General features: G+C 34.9%; 2 protein-coding genes across 16 annotated transcripts; both read left to right on the top strand.

The window, feature by feature from the left end:
- Window positions 1–4,784: 4,784 nt before the first annotated feature.
- Window positions 4,785–13,539, top strand: LOC107863399 (protein TPX2). Of its 15 annotated transcripts, none has more exons than XR_007053157.1 (17): window positions 4,901–5,416; window positions 6,215–6,370; window positions 7,199–7,319; window positions 7,598–7,706; window positions 8,775–8,825; window positions 8,932–9,029; window positions 9,134–9,218; window positions 9,320–9,382; window positions 10,469–10,527; window positions 10,823–10,898; window positions 10,976–11,053; window positions 11,174–11,236; window positions 11,399–11,464; window positions 11,545–11,589; window positions 11,667–11,743; window positions 12,392–12,508; window positions 13,424–13,539. XR_007053157.1 is itself a non-coding variant. In XM_016709297.2 (16 exons), exons 1-16 carry the CDS (start codon window positions 5,245–5,247, stop codon window positions 12,408–12,410), a joined length of 1,332 nt encoding a protein of 443 aa, XP_016564783.1. In that variant the 5' UTR covers window positions 4,899–5,244; the 3' UTR covers window positions 12,411–12,781. The 15 variants fall into 15 exon arrangements, 10 of the variants coding, with proteins under 10 accessions (XP_047264483.1, XP_016564783.1, XP_016564785.1 ...); XR_007053159.1 differs by having other exon boundaries at window positions 9,140–9,218; window positions 10,988–11,053; XR_007053160.1 differs by having other exon boundaries at window positions 6,245–6,370; window positions 10,988–11,053.
- Window positions 13,540–15,103: 1,564 nt separating this feature from the next.
- Window positions 15,104–16,146, top strand: LOC107865154 (GATOR complex protein WDR24-like). Its single transcript, XM_016711490.1, has 2 exons — window positions 15,104–15,772; window positions 15,925–16,146. The coding sequence occupies exons 1-2, from the start codon at window positions 15,104–15,106 to the stop codon at window positions 16,144–16,146; spliced, it is 891 nt and encodes a 296-aa protein (XP_016566976.1).
- Window positions 16,147–17,427: the final 1,281 nt, after the last annotated feature.

A 17,427-nucleotide genomic window follows, 5' to 3' on the forward strand; every position in this document is an offset into this window, starting at 1 on the left:
TGCTTCTGGTTGCCCTCATGGAGTCCCACTAGTCTCTACTGATCTTTCTCCAGGTAGTGACACCCCTACTCAGTCACCTCAATGAGACATTTTTAATGGGGATTTCCGCTGTTCTATTCAGCAGTTGACCCAGATAATAGTCTCTCTGTCACACCAATTCAGTCTTATTGGTGGGAGAAAGAGTCAGATAAGGATGGGGAGAAGGCATAATGAGAATTTCAGAGCAGGGTGGGAGTCAGCGCAATAACGGTAGTTATGGGAGGCAATGGACTAAGGAAGAGAGTTGGGGAAAATTTGGTTCTTACCTATTGGCTAGAGCCTCTTACCATAGGCCATTCGGTGGAAGCCAATTTCAAAATAGTCATGGTCCTAGGGCACGGAGTGCCCAATACCAATCTAATGAAGCCTAGTTAGTTCCACCCTATCCTCCTTCCCAGTTCTGTGGCCGGTGGCATCACCTAATTGTCATAAAGGCAAAAATCGATGCTTCAATTATGGTCAGATTAGTCATATGTAGTGGAATTGTCCTTCTAGGATTGCTTCTGGGGCTCACAAGGTCCCTATTGCCACTTCGTCAACTCCAGTACCAAAAGGTTCTACCTCTAATGTCGGTACTGACTGGAATCATTTCGATACTCTTTCCGATCGCCGGGAGTCTAAAGTATCTTCTGAAGTTGTCCTTGGTATGTCGAAACTCTTTTCTCATGATGTGTATTGTTTACTTTATCCGGGGTCCACTCTCTCTTATGTTACCCCACTTGTGGCTATGCATTTTGATTTCGATCCTGAGTATTTATCATACTCTATTTTTATTTTCACACTGGTAGGTGACTTGGTGGTTTCTTGAGGACTCTATAGGAGTGTGTGGTATCTTTTGGTAGTAGATAAACTCTGGTATACTTGATAGATTTAGATATGGTTGACTTTGATGTATTCTGGGAATGGACTGGTTGCACTCGTGCTATGTTTTTTTAGACTGTCAAACCCATAAGGTCATCTCTAAAGCCCGGAGATTAATCTCCAAGGGGTGTCTCTATCATCTGGTCCAGGTTAGGGATTCTAACTTGGAAGGTCCTTTCTTATATTCTGTTCCTGTGGTAAATGAGTTCCACGGGTAGGGAAGAGAACGAAAATAGACCGCAAATGATAGTCATGGTTAATTTTGAGGTCTTCCCTGATGATCTTCCCGGTGTCCCTTCCGATAGGGAAATTGATGCTAGGATTGATCTTGTACCGAACACTTGTCCTATTTTTATTCCCCCATACAGAATGACTCCGACTGAGTTGAAAGAGATTAAGGAGCAATTAGAGAACCTCTTTGACAAAGGTTTCATCCGTCCTAGTGTGTCCCCGTGGGGTGCACTGATGTTATTCATGCGTAAGGAAGAAGAGATTCTTTATATGTGTAGAAGTGGTCGATAATGGGATAAGGGATTTAGAGTGATCTCTCTATTGGGCAGACTAGTGTGTTGTGTGTAATACTTCATGGGCGATGCGTGATCCTATGTTGGAAACTTCTTCTACGATGCAGGTCCCGAAACTTCTTCTACTTATCCTGTGCAGTGATCAGGTGCTCGAGATAGTTCGTGAGTTGACATTGAAGTGGTGAGCTTCTATTCTTCGGAAGGCTTCATTTCATGGTCTTTGCTCCCTATGTCTTAGACCTTGTTTAGACTTTGTTTTGACTATCTCTTTGGATATTGATTTTGACTATTATAGGGGGCATGTCCCGATATTTTATTGAATTTGGATTTATAGAGGCTTTGTGGATTACTGTGGACTTGGGTGTGTTGGTTTAATGTGTTGTTTGGTGGAATGACTTAGACATTTAATGAGCTTTCAGTAGTCTTATTTTATTCTATCTTGTTGTATGTTCGGAATTCATCCGACACTTGAGGTTGTTGTGCTGATTAGGTTAGGTTAAGGGGGTGATCTCGGGTCCACGTGGGACTTGAGATACCCGTCACGGCTAGGCCCTGGTTCAGTCATGACATATATGTACTTACACTAAAATGTATGTTTATATTTATATTATTATATTAAAGTATGAAAAATCTTTAAAAAGTGATTTGAACATTCTACACTTCATTAAAAATCTCCGCAATAGACAAAATCATTTAATTTTAAATAATCAAACGTTACACGTGCAAGAAGCGTGATTTATATTTATATATATGGATAACAGTGTTTTAACCAACTTGCATTGTGCGCATCCCTCTATCAGCCGTGCCCAACAGGTATCGAGTAACTAAAGGAATCACCTCATATTTCTTCCTCCTCTAAAATTTGAAACTAAAATCTTATGCATGGTTCTTCTCAATTCATATCATTAACAAATATGTCACTCTTGGTTGATACATACATCAATATAAAAATCACTAATTGTTTTGTAAAAATAATAAAATATTCATATTTCATTCTGGCACTACTTGTGTAAACATGTTCAAACTTCAAAAGGTTAATAATTAAAATTAATCTTTGGAATTTCCAAACAAAGTTAGCGGTACCAAGGCATTTTATATTGTACTTCTTCACTTGCAAAATAAAAATTAAGTAAAGATACATACGGTGTACGATAGAACAAGAATAAACAAGCAGTATTTGGGTATGCCTTATTAAGTTTTTTGAATGAACAAATGAAAAGGAGTGCTCGAACTTTAGCAAAACTTCAATTCCGGAAATTAAAGCATAAAAATTCTGTAATAGTAGAGAGGGTTTCACCTCGAATCCAAATTAAATAATCTCATATCAACCTGGTAACATTTGAAATTATGCAGAATAGTACACACAAAAAAATATTGGCTCACAAAGCGGTTGCAGATTCCTCACAATTTTCATCCCTCGATGCTTCCTTACAAATTTGACTATTCACGTACACTGTATTTGCTTAATACAAAAAATAATGACACTCGACTCTTTGATGTGACTCTAAAATTTGAATAATATTCTTGCAAAGTTGTTGCCAGTAATAATCTAGTTTTTGACTCTATCCCAAAGACAACTATTGGGAAACCGTTTCTCTGACATTTTGATTCACTCCTTATTTGTCTTTTATTTATCTCCATTACCTTTTATATTTGTGTTTGCTTTGATCCTGTCAAATGACACTTCTTCTGTCTATATCTCAATACTCTATCTAATGGAATTAAAATAAAATTTGAGCCAGCTGAATGTCATTTTTCATGTCATATGCACTAATTTTATTAATTGTTGAGTAAGTCCCCTTTATAGATGAGTCCACACAAAAGTAGTAGGTGATATATCCCACAATTAGTGTTATTCACATTAAATTAATAAATAAATGACATGTATTTTTCATATATACATTATTCCTTTGATTTTAACTCCCTTGATAAATTTAATTTGATGTATATATTTGAAGCAGATAAATATATGATTGTGAGAGTCATACTATTTCTATTTGAGTTTACAAGGTATTTTCTCCTCAAGAATAATACGTTCTTTTCTCGATTTGCTAAGTTTTTTCGACCCTTCTAAAAAAATAAATTGATGCACTAAGCTCCCACTATATGCAGGGTTTAAGGAGGGTCCAACGGTAAAAAGCTAAAGTAAAATAAAGATAAGTAATGAAATTGAATCGTGGCAAGAGAATCAACCTCTTGATTGAGAACTATGGCAAACAAAAAAAGAGCAAAGGGAAAAAAGGAGAACGAAAATGAAAAATGAAAAATGAAAAATGAAAAATGAAAAGAAAATAAAGTAGCACTGATCATAAATATTAATTCCTTTTCTCAATTTATATAGCATTGTTCGAATTATGAGACTCAAGCTTCTTAAATTGATAGTAAATTCAAACATGTAATTTTCAAGTTTCTCAACTCAAAATAACATTTTCAAATTTTATGTTCTTAAATTAAATTGAGATATAAAATATATCAAAATATCCTTTAAATCTATAATCTTAATTATACCATGCAAAAAGTTTTCATTAAAGAATTGTCCAAATGAAAAGAGACATATGTTTACACCAATAAAAAGAAAGTAAGAAAAAATTTTGAAATGGTGGCTCTATATTTCAATAATTGATAGCTCAAAACATTTAAAATACCTATAAATTGATAGGGAGTGAGTAATACTCCTTTCCGCAACTTGTCTACCTTGACACATACGTTAAGAAATAATAAATAATAAAGATAATACGTTAAATAATAAATATTTTTCTCCTCAATCCAACAATACTCATTCATTATTGAATTAACACATAATGAATAGATAATAGATAGTATAATTTTGTCATATCATCTTTTGAATATAATTAGTTTATTACTTTTAAAAATGTATTGAATAATGAATAATATTTTATGTCAAGATAAAATAAATATAATTGAATAAATTATTTATTAATTTTTTAAACTAAAAAAATATTATTATACATTTGTTTTTATTGTAGTGGATATAAATAAAGTAATATTAAGTAGCCATTGACCATGAAAATTATTTACTTTTTTTTTTTAAAATTATTTTATTTTAGTGTAAAAAAGTAAAATAGTACTATGTGTTTGGCCATGAGAATTCCAAATACAATTTGAAAAAAAGTGAAAACAAGTAAAACTTATTTTTACTCTTACTTCTCACAAAATTTCAAAAATAATTCAAATTTATATTCATAGTCAAATACAACTCCAATTTCAATTTCAACTTCAAAAAATTATGATTTTCATGGCTAAATGAGCCCAAAGTAAAATGAATATAAAATCATAAATTTAATTTTCGGGACAAAAGGAGTAAATAATGTGGAATTTTTTCTTTTTTTTTTTTTAAATTAGGCTAGAAAAACAAAATAGGAGAGAAAATTATAATGTGAGAAATCGAACCTTACTAACCAACTAAGTCAATAGCGTGGACGTTTTGGTAATGGGACATTTCCGAAAAAGGACCGGCAAAATTTGAAATATGGGGTGATAGCCCAAACTCCAAAACCTCCTCGGCGCAATAACATTAACATATATGGAGAGAGCATATATAGGAGCATCACCGCTATCCTCCCTCGCTTACAATCCGCCTTGTCTCTTCTCACGAGATTATTTCGCCCTCCAATCATTTCCCAATAAAAGCTTCCACGCTCCACACCCTCACGACGTCCGCAGTCCTACATTTCTTCCACGGACCGTGTGAACACCTTCACAAAGCAGGAGATCAATGATTTCCTCTCTCTTTCTCCTTCCATAAACTTTCATTTTTTATCAATACGTTTATTTTTGTTTATATATTTATAGAGAATCAATGGACGAAGAAATGGAGGATTTCATTGTTGAATGTTCGGATGTATACGAAATTGACTCTGAATATGAATTTGACGCTGCTCGCTTTTATGATTTCTGTCGTCCGGAGTCGACCTCCGACGCTGAAGAAGCCGAGCGTTGGTTTCAAACGGCTGGCAACTATCTGCCTTCTCGTAAGTCATACATAAAAAATAATTTACATGCGTGTTTAACTGCTTTTTTTTGGTTGCTTTTGTGTACGAGTTTGACGATAAAATTTCGCGTTGCAAAATTTGTCTTTCAATAGAGAATCAAGAATCATTTGATTTGTATTTGAGTTAATGTCTCTTTGTTTGGCGAGTAGAAAGATTATTTGCTTAGATTAGATATGTTGTTCTGCTGGATTGAATTATTGTTGTCCTTGAAATCATCTTAACAGACTATTAGGAAGTTAATCTGAGAATGCCGGTGGAATGTACAATTGTTCCATGCATTTTTTCATTTCTTCTGATTTAGTGATTGCGAATTATAGAAATACTCTTTCTTTTACAATTTATGTGGCTTTTTTTTTTCGAGAGTCAAACTGCTCATCTTGATCGTGTATTTGGACATGGTTAAGTTTTTCTGAGACAAAATTAACATATTTGGAAACTACATAAACAGTACTACAAGTCAGAATAGCTGACAATTCAAAAATAATTAGAAGGTATACAAAAAAGTTGTGGTCTAAGAAAAGCTCGTTTGAATCTCGAAATTCGAAATTTGAGGTAAATTGGGAAAGAGGAACTAGGGAGTAATATGGATAGTTTATACTACAATGACTCTGGTGGAAGCACAAATCTTTGGCTTTAAGTTCCTATAACCTCATAAGTTTTATTTTTGTGGCAGCTATTATTTTCTTGATCCTCTTAATGAGGATTTTTCTATCATGCTTGGTTGGTTTATTCACTCTTTTTCTTTTTTTATTTCCTGTTTATTTGGAAACTTCTTAGCTCTCATTATTAAGTTAAACCTGGGGAAAGAGATTACAGCAGGAAACTCAAATGGTTGCTCAAGGTTACAAGAAGGGAAAATGGCAAAATCAAAATGCAACAACTCATACATACCTGTTGGTTCTGAAGTTTCGCCCTCCAAATCGAAAACTAAAGGTATATATGTAGGCACGGCCTCATTCACCTTCATAATTCTAGGTTTCAGAACTTCGGAGTTGTTTAGTGACAGTTTAAAAGGGTCCAGTCTCATTCTCTAACTCACATCAGAACATTCATCTAATATAACTATCTGCAAGCATTAGAAGAGAAGCTCTGTTATACAAACACATCCAAATTGAATCTTGTGTTGACTTTTAACTCAAAGTCTGCCTTTTCGTTGTCTGTGCGTAAATTATAATTTGTTCTTTTATGTAAGTGTTTGTAGCAAACTTGTTCATTATAACAACTCAAGATTTGAGATAAAACTTGACATTATGATTTCAGTTATCCTTTAAGCTCCATGGAGGTACTTAGTCAAATTAACACCGTTCCTGAATATGTTGGAGAATAAATAATCTATGTTGCTCAGATTCTTCAAAAATGTCAACGGGTGCGTGTCGGATTCACCAAAAAGTAGTGTATATTTGGAGAATTCGACACGGGTGCGCCATTGAAAGTGAAGAGTCTGCGTAACTTAGTAAATAATTACGAACAAACATGCACATTCAAGATCAGTCTTTGGGTACTTCTAATGCTAGTATTTGCATGTTTAATTGAATTATTATCTTATTATAATTATGGCTTCATCATTCTTTCCTGTTACTATTAGCTATCTAAGTGATTTTATTAGGCTAGTGACAGTACTCTGTTGACAGTAGATAAACATAGTAATTATATTATCTCCTATATGCACATGGTTAACTAACAAGAGTTCTGAAAAATAATTTCAACTTATATCTTGAAGAACTTCAGCGGTGTTAACTGTTTTCCATTGTAATCCCTCAGGAATGATATCTAAAGGTCGAACGACTCAGGAAATTTGCAAGATAAAGCCAGAGCCAAGATCTTCAATAGCAAGAGGCTCAACTTTAATGAAGCCCACGGCTAGTTATTTGGCTAAACAGAGGTATGTAAAAGATGTATATTCTATCTTCTTTTTTGGAAGGTTATACTTATGAATTACTAAAAGATGAAGTAAGTGAAAACTTCCGTGTCTTTTTCATTCCTTCGTGCCAGAATTTCGTAGAAACTATAACGATCAATGACAGCATTACTTAAAAAGCTGTAGTGCAGGCTTGTGTATGTTTCTGCAGTTCATTTTCACTTTGTTGGCTCTCTTGACTTCTCCAACCAGTTAAATAATTCTTGATTTTTGCTTTCATTTTCTCATTCTTCAATTGCTAGGTTTCAGAGTACATCTAACAAGTCTGACATGACAAGCTCACAGAATTCTTTGGCATCTGAAAATATTGGAACCAAAAGGCAAAAGCTAGAAATTGGTTATCTACTTAAGGTGCATGCATCTTGTTGGCTTCTATGTTTTTATTCCACATGTGTATTCCCTAAGCAGAACGGACCCTCGTTTCTCTGTTCTCTTTCAGTATAATGTTTCATCCATCTTACTCCTTCCATATCAATTTATTCTTTTATTGATGTATGTCAAGTTTAAATAAGACGACTTATTTGTACTCTCTTCCTAGATCTTGAGACAGTGTCTTCTGTATGGACTGACGCTATTTGCCAATGGACTTCTCTATTTGATCTTTTGGAACTCAGTCTATTCCGGAAAAGTGGTTACTTAAGTAGGCTTTTGGACATGAATTGAGTGATATATCGAAAAAGGAAATAGTATTGAAGTAAAGTTGAAAAAAAGTTTTTGGAAGTTGAAGTTGTTCTTTGGACATGCATTCTAGTTGAAACAATATTTTGAAATTTTGCGAGGGAATCTTTTTTTACTTGAAAACTAGTTCAAACTATTTTTCAAGTTTGGAGTGAAAAGTGGACAAATGTATATAACCAAACAAGCTTTTGAAGAAAAGCTTGAAAAAAGCAAAAAAATCCTATGTCCAAACAGGTCCTTCAACTAGTTGTAGTTATGGCATATGAACCAAGCTACGAGCTAGAAAGACGTGGCTGTAAAATTATGTTATTAATTTTACTTCACTGAAAAGGTGCTCAACATCAGATGTATCTCTAGATAACGACTACGGTCATTGAGTTTAATGAAATAGACATAATAAAAATTTGTTTTAGGTGCAACTAGAATCCTTTTTGGCACTAGGTACTAGCTTGGTGAAATTACCTCAGTGATTGAACAAGAGCAGGTTATGCTGAGAAAACAGTGGCAATAGTTAGTAATACATTTTCTGTAGCATTTACTCTTCGATGTTAAAGAAAAAATTGGCATGATTTTCATCTCCAAGTGTTATTGGTTTAGTTGTATAAGTTTTAATTGTGTACAGAATTAGCCTGTTCAAGTTGGTTTTCTATCTATAAGATATGTTAGGAAAGTGTTTCCCATTTCTTAAAGCCGTAAACTGATAGAAATATTTTTAATACCTCATTTTATCTTGCAAACCAGATTGCTCACATGAAGCATCAACGTCTACTATCGCACAAGATATCCAAAAAGGTACTGTCTGAAGGCTTCTTAATTGTGGTTTCATATTACAGATCATGTTTGAGAACTTCTCAAGCACCATTTTTGTAGCTTGAGATCTTTTATTCTGTTCTGGCAGGATGCTTCCTCCATCTCTAATTCGATACATTCCAAATTTAAAGTTACCGTTCCAAGAGAACCTGAACTAGAAACTCTGCAGAGGGCACAAAGGCGAAGGTAGGCTTTTGCGTACGTTGTTTGGTTTTTTTAGTCTTGCATCTTAGTATAAAACTACTGTCAGTACCAGTTGGTAATCAGCTATAGGGTTTCCTGATTAAAAGTTTCAGGTGCAACGAGGACTCAAATTCAAGTGAAAGCACAAAACCCAAAACCCAAATGCTTAAAGCACAGTCCTTGAACAGAAATGTTGGTATTCCGAGTAGTGCTTTCTTGTGAAAACATTTTAATAGTATTGACTTCTCCACATAATCTTTCATCTGAGCCTTGTCTATTTGTGCTTTCCGCAGATCTTCAAGGATCCTACATTGCCTCCTCTCAGAAAGACTAGAGCACCGTTGCCGGGGTTTGATGTAATTAATCAGTTTTTTTCCACTGCTCTATTTCCTCATTGATATTTAATCACATAGGCGTACTGCTTACCTTGGAAAAGAAAATACTTGCATTCTCCATTCGGTCTCCTTAGTGTGTTCTTGAGTTTTTTGCTTTGGATGGAGTGCTGCTCAACCTTCACCTTACATAGAATACTGTTAGTTTGGGTGTTTTATATTTTCTCCTATCATCGAAAGTACTTTAGAAAACTTACTGGTGTTCCGTACTAATGATGTTTGTGTCTAGATTTTCTAATTGTTGAGGTAGAATGAATTGATGCAGATATACATTATTTATAGGAGTCTTTGATTGTCTGTTGACCATTGTGATCTTTGGGCTTTTGGGAGTAAAGTGAGTGCTTATCTCTTTTTACTAACATTGTGTAGAATGAAGTGATGCAGATATACATTATTTATAGGAGTATTTGATTGTCTGTTGACCATTGTGATCTGTTGGCTTTGGGGAGTAAAGTGATTACTTACCTCTTTTTACTAACATTGGCGTCAGGCTAATTCACATGCACCCCAATCATTCTACCATTTACCTGCATCCTCCCATCAATATTGATACCGGGTAACTCTATAGACCAAAGCTTAGATGGATGAGAAGTAGTCATTTAACTTTTTTGCCTATATGAGATTCGACTTAGGTCTCCCATGGTCTTACTCCCAATTTCAAATCGCTGGGACACACCACAGTAAACAACTGAGCCCTTTTGAACTCTTTGCACTAATTCTAATAAAGTGCAGTTAATCTTGACAAAGAAATATGAAATGTCATTTGATTCCACGACCATTTAGCAATCATATCTGGGCTTGCTGCATTATCCCTATACACAGAGGCTGTAAGGAAATATTTAAGGACAAACACCTAATTCATGAAGCTATATGTTTTGTTGTATTTTCTCTTTTATGCTCTAATTTTTCTTGTACTTAACTGATGTCTGATGAACTTAAAGTTTATGACTAAATCATGATTGCAACTTTTGCATATGTTCTGCAACTTTAGTTTCTATGCTTTCAGTTGATGGAAGCTAACTCTTTCTTCTCTTTTATGGGTTACTGCAGTTATCAAACTCTCCAAATGCCGATTCTGCCGCACAAAATGCTTTAGTGGACTTTAAAAGGTTCGATGGGCTTCTTTACTTCATCAACCGAGTAAACTATATGTGAAAGAACAAAATCAAAACTATGATGTTCTTAGTTTTGCATAACACTGCTCGACCTTTTTCAGAGATTTCATGAGACATTCAAAATTCATTTATTTTTCCCCGGAGAAGAAGCATGTAGAATCTTATCATGAAAAAAGTTAGCATCATTTTTTTAGTTACCATATAGAATTTAACCTAAAGCAACACAAAAGTGTCACGTCTTGTATATCAAGTCCAGCTTGTGCTTATACTGTTTTGGGTTGTTTCTCAGACCAAACACTCAAAATGCTGTGAAGCAGGGAAAATCTTTAACATCACTCAAGTCAAGATCACATAAATGTAACAAGGTAGTGGCCGCCAGACTTACGTTTGCCTATTTTGGTCTTTTTGACTTTTGACTATATGGTATATGCTTAAAGATCAGGTCTTCCTACAGATATTTCCAAGTAGGGAAGATAATGGCATAGGTGATGACACTGGACAAGAAAGTACATACTCAAAGGTAGCACATGATTTCGGTGTATGCTTTTGCTATACAACCCATTAGAAGTGTCTTATCCTCTTTGGTTAATTGGTTCTTTTCCTTGTTTCCTCTTATTAATGATCATTTATCGTATCACAGGAATCTAAATCCATATTTGATGAGAAACTTTCAGTGCATCCTCCAACTGAACTGCTTAATAAGGTACTAGATTTGAAATGATTATGGATGCCATATTTATTCCTTTGAGGGTGTATACTACCAGCTATGTTGTAGCCTGAATGTATCAGACTTTCATATATGTTTTAGCAACTTACTTATGTCTCAACCAATAAAATTCTAATCTTGTTTCCTTTATAATCCTAGTTGTCCCTTAGATCCGAAAAGGAAGCACGTGAAGAATCTCAGCCAAAAAAGAATCCCTCAGCGAAGGTGAGCCTAAAGACTCCTAGATAAGACTCTGTTCATATTATGCAGACGAATAACTTCTGATAGCCACTGCTGTTTCATAGGAGTTGAAGGAGAATGCTCCAAATTGTTTGCCAATTAAATTTTGGGTATGAAGAATAGAAAGATGCTAGATTCTTTTAACTTGTGACTGCAACTTCTTCTGATTGATATTTCAATTATACAGAAATGTGTTGGAAAACCAAATCAGTGTGCAGCAGAGAGGGGCACTCCCAGGATTGGACACTACTCCAGCATGAACAGGTATCCCACTGCATGAGTTTCATAAATAGGAAAACAGAAAGTCCACAGAAGAACTTTTCATCAAGATAACCTTTTACGCTGTAGCTTCTTTTGTTTACTTCTAGAGTTTTATAAAGGGATACTTAAACATATCGCTGGATCCTTAGTCCTTGTGCGATCATAGTTTTAACTCTTAAGGTTATGGACTTGGAAATTAAAACAATTTTTTAAGCCCATTTAATTCCCTTTTATTAATATTAGTGAAACCCTTGAAATGTTAGTCAGTAGACTCTGTACTATCATATCTCTTGTTTTATCAAATGATGTTGTACAATAATGACACCATCCTTTAAACCCATTTCAGCTTGAGCCATTTGTTTGAAACCAAGTTTGATTTTAATCTGGCATTGTGTCAACACATGCCTTATCACTTCCAATGGATGCATGCTTTGTCGTTTCGTTTTTTTGGTCTTTGTTTTGGTGAACAACAATTTGATGCCCGAACCCAAAAAAAGAAAGTCTCGTCACAAAAGGAAAAAGAAAAAAAAATACAGATTATTATCGCTAGTTTAATAGCTTAATGTCTGTCTGTCTCTCTCTCTCTCTCTCTCTCTCTCTCTCTCTCTCTCTTTTGAATCTTTCCATCTAACTTGCACATTGATCTCTCAGGAGCTTGGGAATCCGATGAAAATTTTGTGGCTAATATATGTGGTTGTTGAATTGCTGCTAAGTTGTTGCTTGGATCTAAGATGGTTCCTGCACCTGCAAACCTCTGTTTCATGGAAGGTAGATCCTCCTAATCTAGGAGTTATCTGGAAATTTATGTCTTTAGCTATAGGAAATAAAATATTTTCCTCAAGACTTGCAGCACCCGATTTTTGCGGCTAGCACTGTACATCAAGTCCAATATATAGTATTCCTTTTGGTCTGTTATGTACATCTACAAGGTACATGTGCTAGGATGGGGAGTATAGTCTTTCAAATACGCAATGTATAAACTTATATCAACTCAACAGTTCGCAGGAAATTATACAGAGAGAAAACTTCTACTGTCCGTTACTCAGATCCTCCTTCCTTCAACACATTCCAGTCCAAGGAACACTTTACACTATCATTCTTTCTCCATCTGTTAATAGGACGAAGTGCATCCAATTTTCATTCTACAAAGCCTTCAAGGTATGTGACATTGCAAAGTTCAATTCAAGTTGGACTTTGCTTTGTCTTTTAAGTCTAAACATCACGTAGAATAAAGGAGATTTTGCGCCTTGAGTTGGCTTCACTAGCTCATAGACTTTCTTCATGTGACAGTTCTAATCATAGGCGGATTTATAATTTGAACTTTCTGATTCGAATTCAGAGTTCTTCTACCACCTATTTGATTTAGTGAATTCGAAATTTATTATTTGTTCTTTGTAGTGAATTTTTTTAACACGCATCTAGATTAGTAGGAACCTGTACGTTATAGGTACGCTTTTTATCCAGCTTATTGAAATCTACCGTGACCCATAATTCAGCCACATTCATAGTTGTGCAATCCAAGACACCTATCATTCATTTTAACAAGTTTATTTCACTGCTATTTATCTCTAAGAGCAACTCCTCTTAGAGATCACTCCTCTAGTTAACCCCCCCCCCCCCAAAAAAAAAAACTCTTTTTTAAATTTTAGAAACTACTAATCCTATCTAACTGCACTGCTCTAGGTTGACATCACTGGCCTCGTTGGTAGAAGTGCAATGGAGAAGCCATAAGGAGAAGGCAAGAAGGCCTGACATGTATCTGTCTGCGATATAGTAACAAATTGTTCCCACTTAAATAACTGTTTGACGTATCCCTCTTAGAGTCTGTCCCCATGTCTCAAATAAATCATTTTTATGTACTAGCACCATACCTATGTTTTTTCATAAAGATGAAAATTAACTAGACACTTCAGTCCTAAAAATGAAACAAAATTCAAACAAAGTTTATTTCCTTAGCAGGAAATGAAAACAGATAATATATTAAGTATTTCAGCAAGATTTCTTAAGTCCCTGAAGAAACAAGCAAGTTAACAAACGGCGGTGCAAAAATCAATCCTGAATTTATTCATAATATAAGCATCTTGTTATAGAAATTAAAACTATTGCTAAAGTAAATAACAAAAAGCAAAGAGATGGAGGGACAATTACTAATTATATTACTTTTCTCAACAAGTTTGTTCATCTATATTATAATAAAACAAAGGCTATTTTCTTTAGTGGGGGACCCAGGATTTAGGGGTTGTGAGTACTCGAAAGATTCAAGCATACATATTGACACGCAGAACTTTAACGTCCCGCCTGAAAATCAAAACACCACCTATCTTCTTGGTTTCATGGGTATTTTTTCTTTCATCTTACACCAATTTTTATATATCTGTTATATAATTATACCTAATTTGCGTTGAATTTCATGGGTACCGAAGCACCATAATTTTTAACCTAGATTCGCCCCTGAAGCCAAGCATACAAGAATACTTGTGTAAAAGAGAAAGCAAAAATACATTTGACTACTTGATCACCAAGTTGGAAATGTTACTAAAGAACAAGAAATGAAGAATACAAGATGTACCCTTCATCGGAAAATTAAAATGTCTATGTCGAATTAAAATTTTATTTTACGTAGATATATACTATTAATGGCCCCCCTTGTCACAGTTGAAATTCGTAGCTAAGTAGTTAAGGGGGTTCAAGATGTCACGGTGGTTGTTGGTTCGATTCTCATTAGCTTACTTATGTCCCTTTTTTAAAACTTCACTGTTCCCCAAACATGGCTCACGATTTCTTTCCCTCATCTATGCCCGTGATTTCTTTCTATTAGTAATAAAAGCTATCACATAAAGTTCTATTTTTCAGTATTAGTAACGACTCCATAACACGTATTTAGCAACGCGTCTCCCCGCGCTTCACCTGATGGAGTTGTCAGGAGGCTGCTTCCGGCACGTAAGGAGGTAAATAATGCTCCTCAAGTTGGGAGATCCAGAATCCTATACTAATTGAAGAGAAACTCTCTTACGCGAACACAATTACTGCTCCAACATCATCCACATTTAAACCTAATAGACAGGAAAGGAAAAAGTTCTTGCTTGACATATCACTCATAATGGAATGCCTGTCGTCATCTTTAAAGATAAGGATTACTATGGAGTAATGACAGAAGACTGTAAGTATACTCCAGTGGATCGATTCCTCAAGTCAAGACCCCAAATTAATAAAATTAGTTCGAGGTTCAAGGAATTGATCACGATTAAAGGATCAGTTAAAATAGGTGTATACGAAAACTATAACATATTCATTGATCTAGTGAATGATGAATACTATCAGAATGTTTGATTTAAAAGGGTGATTGAAATTGAGGGGATACAGATGTGGTTACAAAAAAGGTCCCCCGATTTCAAACCCAAGGAGGATCTCCCGGTTACTCCAGGTTGGGCTCTGTTCCCAGGTTTGCCATTTCACATTAATAACTGGCATTATATTAAGCAAATTTCGATCTCAGTTGGTACATCCTTAGCACTAGATGCAACCACTATTGGTGGAACACGACCAAGTATAGAGAAAATTAGAGTCGAGGTCGACTTACTTAAAACACATCCGGATAGTGTATGGGTTGGTATTGATTATGAAGATTTCACTTTAGGAGTTTATACCCAAAAAATTAATTATGAGGGTATTCCAAAATATTGCAGAGAATGTAAGAAATTGGGACACAATACTCAAAATTGTAGAGTTCTTGAAAAAAAGAAAGCTTTGGCCGAAGAAGAAGATAATACCAAGAACAATGAAGCCAAAAGCTCAAGTTTTGGTTCTGAAAAGGAAAAATATGAAACTAATTTTGGACAGGAAAATGATAGAAGTAATGACACTAAGCCAAAGCAAGCTAATGGAAATAGTGACCTAGAAAGACCAAATAATAGCAATGGTAACTACAACATGAGATTCGAGGCTGAGAACCTGAAGGGAAGTGAAGATGATATGGAAAAGAAAAGAAAAAATAAGAAGAACGAGAAAAAGATAATGCAAAAAAAGAACATTGTGTGATCCAAGCTGTTCTACCTAAGATCATTGACGAGTGGCAATTTCGTCACTCATTTATATCCCATTTCTTACACATTATTGTGGTTAAATTGATGATATGAGGCTAATTTCCTTATGAGCACTAATTTAGGGTATTTATCGCTTTTCAGGAAAATCTAGTGAAAAAGGAGTTAAGTCAAAGCTATAAAGGAGAAAAAGAGCTGAGCAAGACGAAGCCTGAAGAGGTGTCTCAGAAAAAACCCTCAGATATCCCTTTCGCGATTTTAGAAGTCGCAATCGCGACTGGTCAAAATAGACTGAGAAGTCGCATACGCGACTTGCTGAGTTGCGTCTATGATAGGTCAGGGAATTCAGAGATGTCGCGATCGTGAGAGGATAAATAGTGTACGCGACTGGTACGACAGAAGCAGCAGTAACGATCGCGACAAAAAAAATTATGAACGCGATCATCAGGCAGATTCTCAGGGATAATGATAGAATGTCATGTGGCTCAATCCCAATACATAAAAGGCACAAGACCTAACATTTCTGACAACTAGTTTTCATCTTAACTGCTTTGGCACTACTTTTGAGATAAAAATATTCTTAGAGTGACACTAAAGTAAGGAATTAATAATTTCCATTTAATATTTGCTGAAACTCAAATCATGAAAGTACATTTCCCTTAGTTTTCATGGAGTAATTTAATGAAAATTTTGGTATATTTCTACTTCCCTTCTTTATGAGTATCTAATTCTAAATCTTGGGGTTATGCTTGAATAGGTTGTGACTAGTATGCGGGTGTTACTTATTTATTCCACTAATTAGCTAGTTGTGATGGGTGTTGTATTTATTTCACGAGTTGATTAAAAATTAGGAGTTGCAAACCCTAATTACCCTTGAACCCATATCATCTTTAAAAGAGAGGATATGGGTGAGGAGTAAATGCAACCAATAACTTAAAGTGTTTCATTTAATGACAACTCTTAGACTTAATGATGTTAATTGAGGCAATAAATTGTTAAAATTGTTACACTTATGAGGTGTTCGAAAGAACCCATTTGTGAAATTTGGTGTTTTATTGAAAGATTAACATCAAGACCTCTAAATCTAGCCTACCCATGATTCCTAACTAAATTAGAATAGATTTTCAACTACTCATATATTAACTCACACCTAGATTTGCAAAACCCCAAGGTCTATTTCCCATTGATTACACTCTTAGCATTTTCAATCTCAAGATAGTATTATAAAATAAAGAAATTGATACTTTAAACACATTCAAATCAAATCCCCCATTTTACATTTATGTTGTATTATGCACATTACGGGTCAACCCTTAGTTGACTCTCAATACTCTTGAGCTTTGAATTCTTTGTGATCACTCCTTGTGGATTCGACCCCAACCTATGTTGGGTTATTATATTGACAACGATTGCTTACACCCACTTAAGAGTATAGCTTGAGTGTTATAAAAAATGACTGTCATTGCTGGAGAGTGAAACATAGTTTTCACTCTTGTAGTATTTTAGTCACTTTGGGTTATCCGTAGTGTTTTAGTTTACATTGTTTGTTGTTTTTGTTCTTTATTAGGTGGGCATAATAGTGCACATGATACTATGAGCCAACACAATAGTAATGCCGACTCTATTAATGGGTTTCTTTAGGGCCAA

Source organism: Capsicum annuum, chromosome 3, assembly GCF_002878395.1.
Source record: "Capsicum annuum cultivar UCD-10X-F1 chromosome 3, UCD10Xv1.1, whole genome shotgun sequence".
Classification (NCBI taxonomy): domain Eukaryota; kingdom Viridiplantae; phylum Streptophyta; class Magnoliopsida; order Solanales; family Solanaceae; genus Capsicum; species Capsicum annuum.